This window comes from Triturus cristatus, chromosome 5_1, assembly GCF_964204655.1.
Source record: "Triturus cristatus chromosome 5_1, aTriCri1.1, whole genome shotgun sequence".
Taxonomy (NCBI): domain Eukaryota; kingdom Metazoa; phylum Chordata; class Amphibia; order Caudata; family Salamandridae; genus Triturus; species Triturus cristatus.
Window position 1 is genome coordinate 994,296,136 of NC_140587.1, and position 21,613 is coordinate 994,317,748.

General features: G+C 44.3%; 1 protein-coding gene across 1 annotated transcript in view; it reads right to left on the reverse strand.

Moving 5' to 3' along the window:
* Positions 1–21,613, reverse strand: part of ADCY2 (adenylate cyclase 2) — a 3,557,286-nt gene that overhangs the window by 722,708 nt on the left and 2,812,965 nt on the right. Inside the window, exon 15 of the mRNA XM_085606100.1 lies at positions 14,390–14,474. Within this exon, the coding sequence (XP_085462226.1) occupies positions 14,390–14,474 (85 nt within the window). The remainder of the gene's footprint in view (positions 1–14,389; positions 14,475–21,613) is intronic.

Here is a 21,613-nt window from a genome sequence, read left to right on the forward strand (position 1 = left end):
CGTTGCAATACATTTCTAACTCCAAACTCTAACATTCCTGTCCACAGCAGGCCACTAGTGCATTTCTCTAAATCTCTTTGTTCTAGAAGTCATGCCGGAATGTCCTTCATGACAGATTTCTGGCAGCTTCATTCTGATCTTACAAGGTGAAATCAACTTATTGCAAAATAATAAACAATTTTCCAAAGAAAGTTTACTTTGCACCTACAGTACATTTGAATTTTCTCGAGACCAACTCCTATACATTCTATCAGGTTGTTCAACTCATCATCATTGGCAAGTTCTCTTCTCCATACTTGCTTACAAACATGCTTGTCACCAAATAAATACACACCAGCAACTAAACATTCCTCATGTTCTTCTTCTTGAGTGTTCAAATCGTTTCAGCCAAGGAAGGGCAGACAATTTGACGCCCTGTTCTTTCCACTGGTTAGATATGAAGTAGAGTTAATAGAACTGATATTACAACCACTCAAAATAAATACTATAAATAATTTTATGGTCTTTACGTAGAAGAAATGTAGCCCCCATACATGAGGCTTGAATTGTTCAACCACCCAAGTACAAGCAAACATGTATTTCTCAATGGTCGAGTATTGACACTCATGGGGTTATAATATGCACTTTGCAAAAGCAATGGTACGATCATTGCCTTTCACTTCTTGTGACAAAGTGGCTCCAAGATCCACATTACTGGCATCCACTGTGATGCAAAATTTGTTCATTGGAATGTGAGGATTCATTAATGGAGCACAAATAAGCAAAGCTTTGGTAGAGGAAAAAGCATGTTCCTATTCATATGTCCAAACAAACTGAACATTCTTTTACAGTAACCTCTACATAGGTTCAGTAAGAGTGGCAAAACTCTTCATAAATTTCATATAGAATTCGCACATTCCCATAAATGCAAATAACTGTTCACGATTACTCTGTGTGGGCCCTTTTCTATGGCCTCAAGGAATCCTGATCTAGGCATAATCCCACCTCCAGTGATCACATTCCCCAGATATTCCACACTGTCCAAACCAACTTGAGGTCATCCCCAGGACAAGAGTTTCTTTACGTGTTTCACTTGCGCCGTTTAAACACCCCTTTTCACAAGCACAATGTGTTCACATTGCACTTTAAACACAACCTAAAAAACGTTATTGATGCCCCAATCAAATTTCTTCGTAAAGTACACAGTCAAAACTTTATTTTTTTAAATACAAATCCTTGAATTTAAAAAAAATTGATTAAGTGTTCTTTGTGTAATTATTTTACTGCTATAAATTTGTACTTTTTTATTGACTACAATTGAGACATTGTTGCATGATATTGTGCTCACCCAGGTTTCAACTGGGGTTACAGGTTTTGCTCTTGTTTCTTAATACTCTTAATGTACAAGGCAGGCTTCAAGCAGCAAGGCAGTCCTCTGGTAGCAGCAGGGCAGTTCTCTGAAGAACAAAGCAGTCCTTCTGAGGGTCCTCTGGAGGTCCAAGAGGGAACTGAAGAGTTAGTATGAGGGTCCTATAAATAAATACCTTTTGAAGTGGGAGAAAATTCCAGGCCCTTCTACATCTGTTTTTTAGAAATTCCCCCCTTCTCCTGCTCGGGGTCCAAGAGTTCTAGGATGACAAAAGACGGGTGTGAAGTTCTTTGTGAGTGTGCTGTAGGCAGCTCCTTTGAAATGTAAGTGGTGTATTGAACAGCTCCACGCCACACATCCTGGCAACACCTATTCCTCCTTACTCTCACTTTCTGGAAGGAATGCACTAGGGCCAACTGCTATGCTATCGCAGTCATGTGATCTGGGACACAGACTGCAGGCAACAAATATTTTCAGAACTGTGATGTCAAATCCGACTTTACCACTAAAGAGGGTTTTAAATTGAAATTGTTTTGAGAACAAGATTGACATTGCATCCTGTTCCAAGACAAAAGTTAGCACTTCTTAAATGTAATAAGGTAACCCAGTGTTATCCTATGGTAGAGGTGGCCTCAAAGTAGTGAAAAACAATTTTAGGAGTTTTTCACCACCAGGACACGTAAAACTTAAAAACACATGTCCAACTTTTTAATTTCAATGCACCCTGCCCTATGGGTTCTTTAGTGTCTGCTCCATAAGTATTAAAATGGGAGGTTTAGGCCTGCCAAAAGGTTATTTGCCAGGTTGATTTGGCACATCGCAAAGACTATAATGACAGACTTGAGACACATTTTAAAATTGCTAATTAAGTGGGTAGCACAATAAGTGCTGTAGGTCCACTAGTTGCATTTATTTTACAGGCGCTGTGTGTGTGCTGTCCAACTTTATTAGAGACTTATAAGTATAATAAATATGCCAATTAGGTGCAATTTTACCAAATGTAGCAGAGTGAGTGAAAGCACTTTAGCATTGGCTGGCATTGGTCCACAGAGTCCTAATGCCAACAAAAATGAAATTCAGAAACAGGAGGGGTGAAGGCAAAATGTTTGGGGATGATCCTGCAGAAAGAGCCAAGTCCAACATAGATGGAAAACAGGTTTACTGGTGTGGCATGGCTGCTGGCCAACCAGCAGGAAGGTAGGTCCTGGATGGGAATTCAGGCATTCTCTATTGATGTGTGGATGAGGGAACTACAAAAATGAGCTAATGCGAGGGTGATACTCTGACATAATTGCAGAAATGGGCCAGGGATGGAGTGGGGATCACAACAAGGAATACAATGATGACACACTAAAAGCCAAATGGGCGATGGACCCCCTCGAGTTTCTGCAAGGTGTAACCCCCCCTGTTGTAACTTGTATTGTTGCTTTGCATCTTTTCCCTTAGTCACCTCTTCCCTGCTTCTCAGACAGTGTGAATCTGATGTGTGTGGAATGTTGGAATGCTTGATGAGGTAGTAGAATTTTGGAGTGCCTGGTGTGGTTAACAGAGAGACAGCTGTAGTGTGTGGGCTGAGTAGCAAGGATGCTGCTCCTTGTGGGGCTGAACCTTTTATCCTACTTACCATCCTGTAACTAAGCTTAATAAACCTCTTACCTATAACCTACTTCATGGCTATCTTTGACATTCTTTTGGATTGTAACACCCCCTTTTACTACTAGTATGCAGGGGGGAATTGGTACTGCTGTGCTATGAAGTAACAGACCCTCCTTTTCCATATAGAACCCCAAGATGAGCTTTAATTATTTTTATGGAACAATTTTATTTATTAAGGTCTGCATCTCTTTGACACAGCTTTCTGCCTACAACCACAGTGCCACTGGATTCAGTGACCGGGCAGCGATATCAAGTTATGGAGAATAATACACAGCTCTGAGCCTACAACCCAGAGGCTGGCAGTGATCAACAGACTCAGTGAACTTTTAAAGAGGAGAGACAAGAAAGGGAAAAGAAAAAAGAAACCCCATGCAACCACCCCCACACCTCATCCCCAACTCCTCTGCACCATTATACCCATTGTCTCACGCCCAGCCAACAAACATTTAATGAGGTTTGGGAGCGACGCCCGGCACCATGATAGGGTCAAGGTGTCCTCACTGTCATCTCGGGGGAGCAAGCGCAACATCTGCAGGTATTTCAGGCAGGTCACCTCTCGGAACTCAATCGATAAGATCCGGATAAAAGGGGCCCACAGTTCTGGATACACAGTCACCCTATTTTCAACTATCACTGACATACGTTACATCGCCAGGGTCACCCATAATGTGTGCAGCCAGGCTATGCAATCAGGGACCTCCTCTGTCCCCCAGCGCATGAGTACTTGATGTGCAGCACTTAATACTAACGCCATTTGCCTGCCCGAACCGACTTCAGGCGAAAGGTCAGGGGTTCGGGTAACCCTAAGATCGTATATGTGGGGAAGCGGGTATAGTCGGGTCAAACGCTAGGACCTGGTCCAGAACCTGGCCAGTTTAGGACAATGCCACAATAGGGGAAAGAGGAAGCCCGTTTGGCCACAGCCCTGCCAGCATTTTTCAGACCACCCCTGATTTTACCTAGGTATGTGTGCAGGGGTAAGATACCAGAAGGAGGCAATTTTATAGGCAGACTCTGTGCAGGACATGTCATCTGCTGTGTGATGTACCCTATAGTAAATGTAATTGCATTCCTGGTTGGAGAGGGGGCACCCTAGTTCATCTTCCTAGCCTATTTGGCACTTGGTCTTGGGAGCACAGCTCCCTTCAGAGAGTAGAGCATAGAGTTCAGAAATGAGATGCTTATCCCCATGTTTACACACAAAGTATTTCTCAGAGTGGGTGAGGGGGCAGGAGGACCCAGGCTTACAGCTCGGGGTGGTCACCCACTGTCTTAGCTGAGCATATTGGAACACATCTGATGACAGAAGCAAGTAGTCCTGTTGCAGCTGAGGAAAAGGGAGAATCCCAAGGAGTTGAAAAGCAAGCCTACGCGCTGATAGCCCCGTTCGTGCCAGCGATTGAAGACCTCAGAATTAATCCCCAGGGGGAAATCGAGATCATCAATAATTGGTGTCATTGTGGAGGGAAATATCGTCAGCCCCTGCTTAAGGGCAAGAGCATTCCATATTTTCAGGGTCATGGCATTTCTGGGGAGGAATACAACCCCCAGGCTCTATGCTTCAAGGGCAACCAGACCTCACACCATTTATTGGCACCAGACATCATCCGGTGCATAAAGTAGCAGTGCTTCTCAGAGAGTGGGTGGTTCCACTCGACAATAAAGCGCCGTTGTGAAGCATGGAAGTACCGTAGGAGCAAAGAGAGCCCCCAGGCCTCCATCTGCTCTTGGTTGAGTAATTTGTTGTTGACAGAGACATGGTTTCTTGCCATTTCAGATAAAGCGGTTGATAGCAATTTGCAGATTGCATAAGATAGAGGGCAAAGGAGTCAGTGGTATTGTCTGAAAAATAAAAAGACTGCGTGGTAGTACTGTCATTTTAACTGCTGCAATGACCTCAGTCCAAGACAACCCCAGCCGGCTCCACAAGGAAAGTGTCTTGTTGGTCTGATCCAGTCGGGGTCCATAGATAGCTGCCAACATCCTTGCCAGCGTAGGAGCTAGCTGAATGCCCGGGTGTGGTATGGTCTCCTCCTCCCCCTCAAATCAAAACCATGCCTGCAGCACGTTCACATGTGGTGAGGCGACTGAGACGTTAAGGATCTGGGATTTTTGGAGATTGACTGTGAACCCCGACACCTCACTAAACGTCCACATCTCATCGAGCAAGGATGACAGATCGGTCATCAAATTCATCAAATATAAGATATCATCTGCTTACATGAAATGAAATGAATGAAATGGAAATTTTGAAATGAAATTAAATGAAATGGAAATTTATCTAGTGCAATCATTCACCCAAGGGTATCATGGCGCTTGCTCAGCACAAGACATACCGGACCAATACAAAGCAGCCTCAAAGATTGAAAAGCCACGTCTTTAATGCCTTCCTGAATGGCAACAGGTGAGTTTCTTCCTTAAGCCGCACCGGAAGAGAATTCAAAAGTTTGGTCGTGCCTACCAGAAAGCTCCTGCCACCCCAGGCGCATTTTTAAACCTGGAAACTACCAGGTTGTGAGAGCGTGCTGAGCGAAGCTGGCGGGCAGGAACATAAGGCAACAGATTCTGTTTGAAGAATGCTGGCCCTTTATCATGTGTGGCTTTGAACACAATGCAGAGAGCCTTAAACTCAATCCGCCTTTCCACTGGCAACCAGTGAAGCAATTTGAGCGCTGTGGAGGCCGATTTATGTTTCGGGATATTCAACAATAAGCGCGCTGCAGCATTTTGCACTATCTGCAACTTATTGAGGCATGTTTTACGAAGGTTCATGAAGAGACCATTACAGTAATCGGCTCTAAATAATACAAGAGCCGAAACCACTAATTTCCTCAACTCAACTGGGATGAATGGAAGAATCTTTCTCAGTATTTTTAAGGTGTAGAAGGAGGCAGATGTCACCTGATTAACGTGGCCCTCAAAGGAGAGCGTTGAGTCAAACGTGACCCCCAAGTCTTTGACCTTATTTTTTGGATTGGGAAGCGACCCTAATTCTGTGGGCCACAGAACAGGGGTCCAAAAGTTGGTGTGGTTGCCAAAAAGTAAGACTTCAGTCTTACTAGCGTTCAACTTCAAACAATTCGAGGACATCCATTCCCCCACCTGACGGAGACAGGTATGGAACTGTGCCGCTGTATCGTCTGCAGAACCTGACACTGAGACCACAATCTGCGTGTTATCTGCGTACGAGATAGCAGAGAAACCCAGAGATCTTATTAGCATAGCCAGTGGCGCCAAATAGATGCTAAAAAGGGTAGGGCTCAATGACGAGCCCTATGGTACTCCACATGCCAACGTGAAGTATGGCGATTTGAAATCAGCAAGAGCCACAAATTGCTCCCGACCAGACAAAAATGATTTTAGTAAAACAAGCGCTTTCCCTTTGATACCAACCCCCGCCAAGACTTGCAAAAGTTTCTGATGGTTTACCGTTTCAAATACTGCTGAGAGGTCAAGCAGCACAAGTGCTGCATTGCCTCCTGCATCAACAGTCTGCCGAATCATTTCAGATGCTGGAATCAGCGCCAGTTCAATACTGTGTTGCTTCCTAAAGCCAAACTGGGAAGTATCTAGACAGACATGCTTTTCCAGGTAATCAGAAATAACAATATTCATGGCTTTCTCCACCATTTTTGCAGGCAGGGGCAGTCTGGAAATTGGTTGGTAATAATTAGGATCTGCTCCATCCAGATTCACTTTTTTTAGAAGGGGGAGAAAAGATGCCAATTTCCAGTTCGCCGGAAAAATCCTGGACATAATCATCTGATTAAAAATTGGGGTCAGGTGAGAAGCAAAAACCTCTGGCAAAAGATGAACATTTTTTCGGGGACAGGGATCTAGAGGGGACCCAGATTTGGTAGACAGCAAAAGATTAATGACCTCCTCCGTTGTTAACAAAGGAAAGGAAAGAAGTTCATAAGGGTCACTAATGTCAGCAGATATGAGGGAGGTTTTCCTTACCACAGGGGCAGCGACAGGAGTCGCAATAATGACAGTGATGTCCCTGCAGTACCACTTCGTGGATATTAGCTTGCCATTGAATTTCTGAGCAAGAAAAATAGCTACCCCATTCTTTTTCACAGGGCCGGAGGACCAATACTACCGGGGAAACTAGCGCAATTGCATATGAATAGGCATGTATCCCCGCTGGAGTGTTCCAGGAGAGACAGCACTGCTGTGCGAATATATGATGTTACTTAGCATACCGTTACTCAGCAGGTATTTACTTCAAAGTTTTTACTTCGCAAATACCTTTACTAAGCATGATTTTAGTGCGCATGCTTTTACTTCGCAAATATATACAAATACATTAAAAATGCTTTTACTTCGCAGTTAATTATTACACATACCGTTACAATGTGCTATGGTACTTTAAAACAAAAAATGAATCGTAATAGTAACCTATCCCCTGGCATGCACCCTGAACCCTAAAAATACCCCCTACACCCCAAAACCCTATCTCACCCTGACCCCTTAAAATATCCCAGTACCCCAAAACCTAAACACACCCTGAACTCTAAAATTACCCCCTACACCCCAAAACCTAAACGCACCCTGAAGCCCAAAAATACCCCAGCATCCCAAAACCTTAAACACGCCCTGAACCCTCAAAATACCCCATGCACCCCAAAACCCTAACCAACCCTGACCCCTAAAATTATCCCAGCACCCCAAAACCTAAATGCACCCTGAACCCACAAAATACCCCAGCACCCCAAAACTTAAATGCTCCCTGAACCCTAAAAATACCCCTGTACCCCAAAACCTAAATGCACCCTGAACCCCAAAAATACCCCAGCAACCCAAAACATTAAACGCACCCTGAACCCTCAAAATACCCCTGTACCCCAAAACCCAAATGCACCCTGAACCACAAAAATACCCCAGCACCCCAAAACCTTAAATGCACCCTGAACCCTAAAAATACCCCCTACACCGTAAAACCCTAACCCACCCTGACCCCTAAAAATACCTCTTCACCCCAAAACTTTATTTTGCATAGTAACTCCATTATGTATAGTAAATATATGCTAAGTAATGGAACATGCGTAGTAAATGCATGCTAAGTAAATGCATGCTAAGTAATGGTATCTGCGAACTGAAATATGCGTAGTAATGGTAATACGAAGTAATGACCGCATAGTAAAGGTAGAATACCCTGTTGTGCGCTTCACTGGGCAGTTCACGGGTCATGGGATGGGGATCTGTGGAGCTAGAGAGTGTCCCCCACCTAGGGGTCCTACAGGCGGGACAGGGGGCGCAAGACATGGAGCTCAACTAGGACGCAGTTGAAGGAGCATAGCCAAAGTGGTTGGTGCAGAGGAGTGAAAAGAAAAGTACATAGGAAAGTCCCCAGGGAAGTGCGAAATAATAACATTGGGTAAAACATATAATGACAAAAGTTTGTCAGTGTGGTACAACTGTTGTGGGGCGTCTTCCAGACGTGGACCCCACAGTCGCCAAGGAGACCCCTGATGGTGTACAGCCCTGGGTGAAACCGGGCATCAAGAAAGGCAATCCCGTGGCACCTCAGCCTCCCAAGCCCGCCTCTTAATATCCCTCCAACCTGGCGGCTGCAGGCGAGTCCAGATGGTCATTTTTTTCCTTCATGGGGCTTCTGAGAGGGTGGATTCCCCAGAGGGAGTCTGGAGTACGGATGTCGCTCTTTGGCCATGGTGTCGAGTCCGGCTTCGCTTTAATGGGGGCTACCTTGGCACGTCGCCACCCGACCTCTTCTGCATCCTGCGGTTGGGGGAGAGGGCTTTTCACTGCATCTCCGAGGGCTCATCATTATTAAGTATGGAACAGGCCTCTTTGAGGGATCTCAGTTGGTGTACCGTTCCATCGCGGCAAAAGGTGATCCAGAAGGGGTGTCCCCAAGAATATGTTATACCTGCTTTCCACAAATGTTCAGTGACTGGGCAGAATTCTCTTCGCTTTTGCAGGGTGATCCGCTAGAGGTCGTGGTACAAAACTGGGGAGTGGCCCCTGAATTGGATTGGGTGCGAATCTTGGGCTTTACGCAGAATGTCCTCTTTTATTTGAAAGTCATGGATGCAGACCAGGATGTCTGCAGGCGGGTTTTTTTGGAGTCTGGGGGGGTCCCACCCTGTCTACTAGTTCAAGTTGCAATTTCATCTACTCCGAACTGTCTAGGATGTGCTGGAAGAGGGCCATGGCGTATTCCCTAAGGTTCGCACCCTTGACATGTGTCGGCATCCCCTGGAGGCGTACGTTGTTCCTGCGGGAACTATTTTTCAAATCTTCATTGTGAACCAGCAGGACTTCATGCTGTAGGCCACTCTATTTACTCCTCTCATCCAGTTTCTCGCTCCTCCATAGCAGCCACTCAAACCCCCATCTCTTCCAGGTCACAGCAAACCTCCCGGAGGTCCACAAAGAGCTCCACCTTCATGGTCTGTAGATCTCCCCTGAGAGATGTAGAGGGGATTTTAAGAAGGACTTGGTGACAGCACCTTCTCCATCGTCAGGGTCCACCCGGTGCTCTCTAGTGTTCCCAGGCAATTTATTTCACAAACATGTCTTTAAGGGAGTGATCCTTTATAGCCCTGTTCACGGACATGGCATGGGCTTGCGGGAGCAGCCGGTTAGTAGGTCCAAAGTGATAGAGGGATCAAGACCGTCAACGTCGACGAGCCAGCACAGGTGTCTCTCTTTGTCAGGAGTCTGGGCAGAGGCCAAGCTAGGGCACCAGAGCTTAAGACCCCCCTCTCTGGGCCAGCAAAGGAGACCCCGAGGCCACAGAGACACGAGCAGTCACTTCGCATGCCCCCCCTTAGCTTCAGACTGTGTGGCCGACTGGGGGCAAGGCCCAGTGTGGAGCAGTAATGAAAAGCCAAGTCTTTGCTGGGCCCCAAGACTTGCTAGGCATGACAGCAGGGGAAGGGCAGAGTTGCTGGCTCTTCACCATTTCAGGTGTTATCCGCTGTGCCTGCGGCAAGGCCCACTCACCACTCGGAGCTTCTCCCCCATGTCGGGGGTTGGCAGCAATGTTAGTGCATTGGGGGTAGAGGACACACAAGCTGCCCCCTCCTCCCTTAAGGTGCCCGGACTCCTTGCCTCATGGCCTGAGTGCCATCCTTCAGGACAGGGCCTAGCAGGCCGCATCCAGTCCTGGCCTCTGGCCACGCCCCGAGCCTTACAGGGGGTGATCATGTGCAGGGATCAGGGGAGCAGAATCTTCCTCAGTGCTCCCCACCATTGCAGTGCTCTGCGGCCTAGTCTCCACTACTCCGCTCCTCCAGGGCCTCTGCTGGCCATCCAAACGCCCTACTGGCATCTCCCCCCTCTCGCCGTGCTACTCACAGTATCAGGCACATTGGGGAAGGGGAATTCCCAGCCGCCCTCACCTCCTGGTCTGGGGTGGGCCCAGAGGTTGGTACGCTCCATCGGGGCCTCCTGCTGGTCACCGACTTCCCACAAAGAGGGTCTCCACACTGAGGCTAAGTGAGCACCTTTACATCCGCCGCTTCTGTGGTCGGGTGTGGCCCAACATGGCACAACCACCCCCAGGGAGCAGCCGCAGGTCGGACGAGGGCCTCAGTGCGGGCCTGCATCTTCTCCACCGACCGCCTCACAGGGCAGCGGTCGTGAGCTCCACTCGCCTTCTGCAGCACCCACAGGGATATAGGGAGCGACAAGCCTTCGTTTTGGGCTCAACGCATGCCCCGATCCTTACGCTGGCAGCAGAGCCCGAAGGGGTCCCACACTAAGAGTTTAGAGGGCAGCTAATTGGTGTAATAGTGGCAGAGGGATGGAGAGACCAAGAATCGCGTCTCATACATCTGCCATCTTGGACACACCCCCCTTAGATATTTTCTAAACTTTTAAATTATTACTTTGGAACAATTGGCAAGAAACTGTGATGCTTGAAAGCATGTTGTAAGAATCACCTGATCAATAAAGTTCACCATGCAACTGTGCAGTCTTGTTATTTGTCTCCATCAAAAAGTATTATTTTTGTTGCAGCGAAACCAACAGTAAGTGTCCTCTGACACTGTACATTTCCAGAAAAATGTCAGAATTTCATGTGTCTATGTGTGAGCAGAGAAAGAGGTGAATTTCAAAAACAGCCTATGCGAATATGTGTATGCCTGGTTTGGCATGCATTAGGCACATGAAAGCTAGACCTGTTAGCCATGCAAATGGTTGTCTTAAATGGAGTACAACCACAAAGCAACTGTTTGGCCTGTATTCTAGTGGGACACATCTGCAAGGACATCCAAGGGCCATCTTCAAGGGATGCTTCACTTTTAACCTTTACCTAGTATGAAGACACACACTTCTAAAATAATTTGCTGCAGGGACATTTTTAGGACTGGCTTGACAGCTCAGTTGTCTAATTACCTTATGTGCTCACCAGAAAAAGAGCTTTAAGAGGCAGTAATGAGAGGGGCCTAGGTGTTGCCCTCATGTTGATCAACTTGTCTGCAGACTTTTGATTAGGCAAAAAGTGTGTGATTTTATGGAAAAAGAGTGCTGGTATTGTTCTATTTGCATTCTGGTAAAGAGTTTGCTCAATGCAGTAGGTATGAGTTGGTGATGGTAACAAGGCAAGTAGCAAGGCTGATCTTTTAATACAATATGGTGTGAAAAAAGCTGTTGGCCTGATCTATTTATATTTTTATTTATAAAGTGCATGTGGAAGGCAATAGGACTTTAAGAGTGGATTGCTATTACGTTGTGCTAACATCTGTAGAGAGGTATTTCATTACATGGAATCTTACAAATTACCATAGTAGGCAAAGTTTTAGCCCCTCTTATAAGCCATGGGGTTAGAAGATTTTGTCAGTCATTGTTAATCATGTATATTGTTTTGACAAGCGCAATTCTGCACATATTTCTATACCTATGACAGTATGCCTCATGACTATCTTGCTGGAAGTCCCATGCTAAATGCAGCAAGCCTAAGAGGATTATCGTGTGTCACCAATCAACAATTAAGGTTATTGGCATTATTGGTTCATTCAGAAAAGTTATGTAGGCTGCCACAGGTCTGATCTGATTATAATGAAAAGTTACAACAAAGCCAGTATGTCTGACTTATTTATTCTGAAAAGCATATGCTAACTCAACGGTCTTTGAATCCCAAAGATTACCAGAGCAGGCATGAGATTTGGTGCCGGTTACCCTTCTGACAAATCCTGGGGTTAGAAGATGTGCACTATGAGAATCCATGTTAGCCCTTTTGAAGGGGGTTGAGCTACTCTTTTTCGTATTTTAACTTGCTATATATTTTTCACTTTATTACTGAATGATTGATTGCTGCATTGTGGAAAAGCATATGATATTGAATATGGTGACAAGCCAATGATCAAGGCTATTGTTCTGATTGGCTCATTGGGAAAATATATATCAAATGTTTTAAGTCTGATCTTAAGTTCATGGAAAGTTACAACAAAGGCAGTAGATCTGACATATTATGAAACGCATGTTAACAACATTATTATTTTAAAATACTATTGAGATTTATAGAGCACAATTACCAAAAAGGTTTATTGCCACTGAAGGAAAGACTGTAGACACTCACCAGAAAAAGCAAAAGAGTCTGAACTAAACAGGAAGTAGCCACGTTTATAAAGTTTTATGGAATGAAAGTATCTGATCATGAGCACAAAGGTGTGGCGGCAGACTGATCCAGTGGCTGGCTGCTAGCACGGAAAAGGCCCTCTTGCCCGCATGGATTCAGCAATATTATGGTATTGGGTTAAGCATGACAAAAGAAAAACAGAGACCAGGGGATTATGATAAGGAAACTTGGTCTGAAGGTAGTACGTGGTATTTCTGCAAAAAGCAGAGTGTACTAGGCACAAATATTTAAAGACAGTTTATTTGGATGCCGGTAGCCAGTGAAGGGACTAGAGGTTAGGAGATTGTGGTGAAATTAAACCCCAAGGTTGCGCATAGAGGGCTCAGGGTGGGAGGGGGGGGTCAGCAAGTGGAGAGGGGCAAAAATCAGAAGGCCAGGATGGGGGATCTGCTGTTGCCACTGACCATAAGGAACTCAGTTTTATAAATGTTAAATTTAAATTGTTTTATTAATCCTTGCAACAATGACATTTAAATGTGGATTGTTATTGCACTGTGTGAAAGCATTTAGGCAGATATTTTTTCACATGGAATGTCAAAGACTGTCATAGTCAGCAAGAATGTTGGTGTTGGTTACTCCCTCTGACAAACCCTGCAGTAGAAGGTTCACACTGTGATAATCCTTACTAGCCCCATGTAGGAGGGATTACATATATTGCTTTGGCAACCATAATCTTGTACATATTTATTATGCAAACCTGATTGTTGCATTGTGGAAACGCTTCTGCCCAATTGTGTAGGCTTGAATTGGCTCATTGGGAAAAGTTTTTTTACCTGCCATAGGACTGATCACTTTATTCTGAGAAGTTACAACAAAACCAATACAACAGACGTTTAAAGGTGGGTAGGTTCTTCACTTTGTTATTACACTATGTACAACACCGTTCTAAGATGGTCAATTTGTACTTTTTTTTTCATTGCAAGCACATGTTCACCAAGTTTATGCACCAGAATTTTAACTTTTGTTCAGCTTTTATTCTTTGAATGTATCTTAGATATGCTTCCTGAGTTTATTTGTGAGTTGGTGAATGCAAGAAAGGGTCAGTAGGCGGGTGTATGGATGCATGAGTGCAAGGATGAGTGACAGAGTGCATATGTGAGAGGTTATTGAGCCTTGCACTTATCAGTAGCTTAAGAGGAATTTTAAGTTATAAGACAGACTTATTGGCATTCTTCTCTTAACCCTCAAATACGCGGCATGGTCACTGATACTACATAAGCATCGTAGAGAAACAGAATCTGATATCCACAATCCCTTCTGTGCAATACATTCTGACTCAAAATACATCAGCTTTAGTTAAATGACAATTTTGAGGAGAAATTCTATAGTTCATTGTTCTAAGTCGACGCAACTATTTCCAATTAAGTTCGAAAAGGGCTCTAGGAAAGCACATTGCTGAGGCAAACCTACAAAATAGTACAGTGACAAAGCTATTAAAAACAAACTGACAAAGCAAGATATAGTACAGTGACAAAGCTAGAAAAAGTTAGGTGGTGGTTTATATGTAAACAGGTTGCTCATAGAAAATAAATCAATGTTTTCCTTACTAAAGTCAGAAAGAGTAAACTGTCTTACAGTACTAATAAGGAAAATATGTAAATATATTTCTACTGGTGAAATCTAACTTTGATGGTACATTTTATTCCTTTAATTCTATTTATTTTTGGTTACAGATTAATGCATTAGGTTCGGTTAAATCCTATAAAGTTTGAACGTGACAAGGACAACAGCAAAACCGCATTAAGTCTACATATATTTTGAAGAATTTCACCTACCAAGAGCTGTCCAGCAAAGCAGATAAAAAGGATGAAGGAAAGCAAGAGAAACGCAGCCCCGAAGGAGATTCCAAGAATAGATGTTCTGGAATTAAAATAAAACAGGCTTGTTAGATTGAGTAATGAAGAAACATTTCACACATCTTTGTTATGCATATTCAGTGGGTGAACTCTCTCTCATATTACCATAAGAGCGTCAGGGTATCTGCATTTCAAAATACCCATTCACAGAAATCCAACTTCTTTTGCAGGTCATACAATAGAATCTGCTGTACAGTGTTCCCTTTGGCATTCTTCCTAAACATTTTTATTTGATTTTATTTTCATTTACAGAGTTTTTCTATAATGCTTCTTCACCTGCAATAATTAGTGTGTTTTGCACAGAACTGTAACTACATATGTCATGTGTGTTTAATGCAATACCATGAAGGTCAACCGAAGCAGAGAAGGAATGATGTAGTGTTTGCTGAAGGGGAGTTTCCGTAGAATAACGTAGTGCAAACAGCAAACATCTAAGATACACAGAGCAGTGCTTAATTTGTAAAAAATTAAGTGCCAGGGCCCTCATCAGGAGGCTGCTGCAGCCTCCACCACCCATTGCCCCTCCTAGCGCTACCAATGACAGTGCCAAACCAGCTACTAACCATCACACTCCTACAAGTGTGGCAGTTCAGACTACTCCAGACCCCAAAAGCTGCAAGATTGGCAGGGATGAGTCATTTGTTACGTATATTGAATTAGTAAACAGCAGTTGTTGTGCTCACTCTATATCAGGCAAACAGCCAACCATGTGGCAGACTGCCATAGGTGCCGGTGCTGCCAAATAACTGCCGATGCAAAGCACCACAAACCACGGGCACAAATTAAGTACTGACAGAGAGGACTCAACGTGTGCGGTTGAAGTAAGTTCAGTAGCGCTGGATAGTTTAACCCTCTCGTGAGAGGCCACTTTATTATGTGAGGTCTTGATTCAGCAATATCGTGAACATGTGCGTCTTGAGTCCTTTTCTGAATGAGATGACGTCTGGTGCCATTCCTAATTGGATAGAAACGGTGTTCCAGTTAGTGGGAGCAGAGCCCACAAAGGAGTTCCTTTGAGCTAGGGATGTTTCAAATGTCAGGTGTTTGATAGAGTCTTTGCTTCACGAGACTCTGGTGCTAATATATGTTTCAGAATTCTGAATGATAGCTTGGTATGCTTGTATGAATTCCTTTCAATGCGAGGCAGTGTATCTTACATTTCATTCTTGCCTCCAGTGGGAGCCAATGGAGATCTCTCAGGATGAGGGAGATGTGGTCAATAATTCTTTTCTCTGAGTTCAGCAGAGCCTGCATCTAATCTGGAGATTATAGGTACATGGGCCCTGTCTTGAGTTGCTCGTTTGAGAGTAGCCGCAATGTTAACATCCCTTAAGGATGGAAGCCAGATAAGCGTTAGGACATTTACCTCTGTTCGAAAGTGGTCTCAAGATCTTTGGAAATCATAGGAAAAGGATGCAGTGGCAAAGCACCTTTTTCTAATTGATTTGATCCCTACCCTTCGTTGAGATAGACATGAACTTGAATGGTGGCCAACAACAAAACAATATTTAAAGCTTGTGATGCACAGAATGGAGGAGGAGTTGAAGGATAGACACAGAGTAAATATCAAAGAAAGGTAAAGGAGGAGTCAGAGGATTACACCATGATAGCTCAGTCATACAACTTCCCCGCAGTACAATCACAACCCAAAGAGTATAATATGATTGGATAAAAATGGTTTAGGAATCTCTGGCCTATCATATTCCCTGTGTAGCAACAGCCAGATTAAAGCCATACGTTAACGGGTCTTTTGACACGCGGTGCAAACAGGGCACACTGAAACCCCCTGGTTATATAATGTTTCTCGGTACCAGGATCGGATGTACACCAATGTGTACATCAACAGGAACTAACATGCTCACATGATAATTGAGCCAATTTTGTATATGCTATTACATGTTCTGCACAGCTCCACTCAGACGTTTATAAATAGTCAAAATGTGGTGATGACTGGCAGTGTAAATAGGGGAGAAGTGTCACTTACACTTAAGTTCCCATGAGGCACAGGGTCAGACTGATTTGCATATGGCCATGTCTGAACTGGGGTGGCAGAGTGGGCTAAAGAACGGTGATGGATCAAACCCAGATCTGTTGACTGGGTGTGAGTGTTTGATTGGTTCTGATGCTCCGTCCATCACCACCCCCTTTTGTACTGCCTAATCAGTGCTGCAGCCACAATGGGCCGGAATTGCATTTAAACTTGTTTTAGCAGTAGTTTTTGGTCTACAAACACCTGTAAATACATTATCCAGGTCCTATTTTAGTGTATATGGAAATGGGCAGAATAGATAGGCCTGATGATCCTTGTCTTCTCATACATACATGGCATATCTCTGCTTCTTCTCTTTATGCACAGTTTTATCACTGAAATCATTGTTGTCATTCAGTATCTCGTACCATCACTGTGCTGATGACCCCATCATCTCTTCCCTGTCCCAAGGACCTCAAAGCCTGTGCAGGCAGCACTCTCTTCGATATGAAAAACTGGTTGTCTGCATGCATAACTCTGCCAAGATTATCTTCCTCCCCTAGACACTCTGCAGGCTCCTTGGACTCATGCAGAACTTCCGAACTGGCAGGTGATGCTGTAGCCACGGTTTCAAATTGTGAAGGGACAACTCAGCCCTTCATACTTGCAAAGTCAACAATATTTGAGATAGTGGAGTTCGGAAATATTTTACATATATTTTCTGTCACAATACCCCTTTATTCACCCTACTTATACCCCTGTTATGTTACCAGTAACTTAAAAATCAAATTCGAGAAATATACGATAATTTATTTTATCTACGTAACCACCTCCTCCACCCACTAGGACTTACTCGGCAATCACCTCACCTCCTATCCAGCCTGGACGCCAATAAACAAGCTATACTTCAACTCGCTGAGCTACTGCACCAGCCTCCTTGCAGGATTCCATCACTGCTCCTCCCAACCCACTGAAAAGTTGCCCTGTTTAACCTTGTCACGTCTATCACTCCGTACAAACACCAAATTAACTTGCCATTATGACTTTGTTTAATAATGTTTTATACCGCACTTATGGTATTTCTGAGCACTGCAGTTACAGATGCTATTACTACTCAGTTTGGGGTACTTATTATGCTAAACATTTCCAGCATAGAAGGCCAATCTGCCTTGCCAGAATTTAAACATGAGATCAGCGCGTTTGTCAGTGGTGAGAGTCCAGCTCCCAGACATCCTGCTATCCTGTTTACTGGCTCGCTTTGTGCCACAGATCCTTTCTACATATTTATCTTTCTAAGATTCCAACCAATCACTGTTTTCACATCCTTACCATACCCAGGGCCCCGTTCACTAGACCCCTAAAAATCAACACCGCGTCAGTAATTCTACATCACTTATAATCCGAAAGTTTCAGGTGAGTTCCCCTCCAGCAAGGCACCACCATTTTCCCTTCACATAATAGTGGTGACTATTCAAGTCATCTTTATAACAACAGCCAAATGCCATCTCCGGCAACAGGAAATATTCCTCATTTTGTCAGCTCCGCATTATAAGGACTTCTTCCACAGAGTACAGAGTGAACAATACAACACAAAAAAAAGATGGAATGAATGTTGAACATTGTCAAACACTCACCCCCAGTCACAGCTGTGGGTCTAATCAATCAATATTTTGCTCAACTCGCCATTACAGTTTGTTTTATAGAGTGAAAAATCCCTGAAATCTAATATATAATGTTTTATATGAAAAGGGTGACTCGTCAAATTTTTTCATAAGCATTAGCTTGCTACCATGTCTTTCATCTGTGTTCCAATGCAAAATTAGTTTTAACATCTGCGGCCGTATTACACAGAGTGCCCCTGGGGAGCAACGGGCATGTATGACCACTTTGCAAGCCCCTAGGGCACTTCGGTATTATAGAAGGGGCCAGAGACGATGGTGCAGCTCCTTCTGTAATACAGATATTGCTGGCACATTTGTAGAGACAGCAGTATCATTGGAGGGCGTGCCTTAATTTGCATGGGGGTGTGACCCCATGAAAATGAGGGAATCAGTTTACCTCTGTATCCGCTCCATATTATTGATGCCGGGGAAGACGCAAACATGCCTTTAGGAGGATGCACTGAAAGTGAGCCACATAACGTGGCGCACTTTCAGTGCACCTTCTAATGGCAGCCCTCTGGAGAGGAGAAAGGGGGTTCCATGGACGCCCCTGACTTCTCCTTGCAGGTGGGTGCAAACACTCACTGCAACCACCTGCAAGGGGATCTCTCTCCCCTCTTTAAAATGCAGGCTGGTTGCTCCTGCACAGTGAAACACAGAGCGACTTTGAAGGAGACACTCCATATTTTACTTGACTGCGCTGCCCCCGAGATTGCGGCTGCCCTGGGGGCAGCGCAACTATGGTAATACAACGCACCTTCCCTGTTTGTGCACGGCGCACCATTATAAAGGTGCGCCATGGCGCCAACAGGGAAAGTGGCTGAGATGATTAGCAAATTAATATTTAATAATAAAAAAATGCATGAACACGTATAATTCAGAGTTGACCCTCATTCACATGGAATTCCTCTTTTCATCAGATGAAACATACTCGTGAGAGCAATGCCTTAATGACCAAGCCCCTCACTTTGTTAACAGCTCACTAGCCCACAGTACTTTCCCTTGTGTCTGGAAATCTGCAATCCTCAATGCCTTGATAAAATAAATCCTCAATTGTCCTAATGACCCAAGGAACTTCCATTCCGTTTCCCTCTTACCAAACCTAGGAACAATTTTGGAAAACTAGAGTTTCAACAGTTGTAAAAGTTTGTACAAGGGAACAAACTGCTTGACCCTGTTCACACTGGATTTCACCAATGCCGCAGCACCAGATTATTAATGTCCATACTGGCAGATGTTTAGCAACTAGCAGATGAAGGTGGACTAGGAGCTCTGATTTTGCTAGGTCTGTTGGGTGCTTTTGACACCAATGACCTCCAAATTCCTACCATGTCCATGATTGAAGCCGCTGCCTAGGGCATTAAACTGAGTTGGATCAAGTCATTCTTAGAAGACAGAATCCAATTAATCATACTTCACCCTTTTTTTTCAGGACCTATAGAGTTGAGCCTTGGTGTCCTACAAATATCAGTTCTATCCCCAATCCTTTTTAACTATACATGTGACCCTAGCCAGACTTCTTCGTGAAGAAAGGGTATTATTCTACAGGCATGCGGATGACACTAAGCTAATTTCAGATTGTCCCGTGCTTCTCACTGTAAGGCACCTTAACCCATGGCAGAATGTTTACCCATTACGGGATGGCGGATGTCTGCACACTTTCTTACATTTAATCCCTCAAAGAGTTCCTGCTGAACTCCTCCCATACTGATCCCAGGTTTAAACTCAGCTGGCCCTAGGTATTTGGCTCACCACTGGCCCTTGCCAAAATAGTCCAACATCTAGGCATCATCATGGACCTGGGACTCAAGCTGTCATTAGACTATAAGATGGCCAAATTGGCCAATCCTGTCTTGATTCATTCCAACTCCTAAGAAAAATACTCCCCTTGACCAGCCGCGGCCCGTGGATGGAGTTCCGTGGGGCGGTAAGGCGGGGCGGGGGAGGGGCAGGGTGGGGGCTTCTAAAAACCGGAATATGGATAATTACAGGTAAGTAAACAATTAAATAAATAAAACGAATTTCGTAGCGCACGCTGCACCGCAAAATGCGATGCAGCGTGCGCTAAGAAATTCGTTTTATTTATTTTTAGAACCCCTCACCCTGCCCCTCCCCCGCACCGCCTTACCGCCCCACGGAACTCCCTCCACGGGCCGCGGCTGCCCTTGACTAATCCCTGTTTACACATTACAGTGGTGAATCCAATCAAATGACAAAGACTTGAATACACCAATCACATCTATCTTGCATCACTTGAAAAGCTCCTGTATCATTCACAACTAACGCAGAACACCACAACTTCCACTGTTCTCTGGAGCAACCAGTCAAGATCACATCTCTCCCATACTCAGGTTTTTTCTTTGGCTCCTCCTACCGAGCAGAGTCTATAGTAAGGTCAAGACTAAGCTCTGGAGTTCCAAATACCCATGGTACAAACCCAACCGCCCCTTACCCTCATCGACTCACTTTCTCCTGACTGTACCCAAAGTTAAGTTTGTGACAAATGACGACCACTCCTTTTCCACAGCCGCACTACTTCTATGAAACTCGTTGCCTTATAGTCTGCACTCTGATTTCAACCTGTGGGCTTTATGGAGCACTAGAAAACCTGACTCTTTAACTAGCAACCCCTTAACTAGCCAGTAGCTGTCCCAGGCTTTGATTCGATCAGTGGATATAATGTCTAGAGTCAAGAGGCTCTACAAACGTGCGCCCCATAAACAAACTATAACATATCAGAATAAGCAACCCCTTTCCCAATCTCTTCCATTTGATGTTTATGTCTGGCCTCATTACAATGCACACATAACACATATAACACAGGTGATTAAAATAGCCCCACATTTAGAATGAGCTTTTTTCAGAATAAGAGAATGCAGCTTTTATTTTCTCGTGTGATATCCTTCCCAACAGCTTGAAAACATTTGGCAGCATCAGCTGCAAACTCAAGAGGTAGCCAATCAAAGAAAAGCTCGTGCTATTGGGTGCTTTTCAACACAGCTGAGATGTACGGATTCAGGCAGAGTCATTTTGAAAGTGGTGGCTAATGGATCCAGGGACTCTCAGAAGCAGGTGGCCCGGATGTGATGATGCTTGCGCATGAAAGACCATGCGCTCGGTGTTTTTCTCCAGTGATGATGTTTCCAAGTTCTGCTTGCGATGCACTGTCATTTCCGCATTTTACTTTTGTAAACCAGATACCAGAGTTGCTGAATCAGGATTATGGGTAATGTAGCTAAAGCAGAACGACAGAGATTGCATGCTAACTAACGTATGTCAGTAATTCACAATTTACCAAGGGCCTGTTTTCAGACCCTAAAGTTTTACCTCAAATGTAATCATGCTGGGGAGGGTTGACCTCCGACAGTAAGGAGCAGTAGAAGCCAATGGTTGACAAAACCCACACCCTAGGGATGTTTAACATTTTGGAGGGTAATACCATTTCAAATATTGTTTTCTTTTAGCTATTCCTATTGTTTTTCAATTTATCAAGCTATCTATGGGTGTATTCAC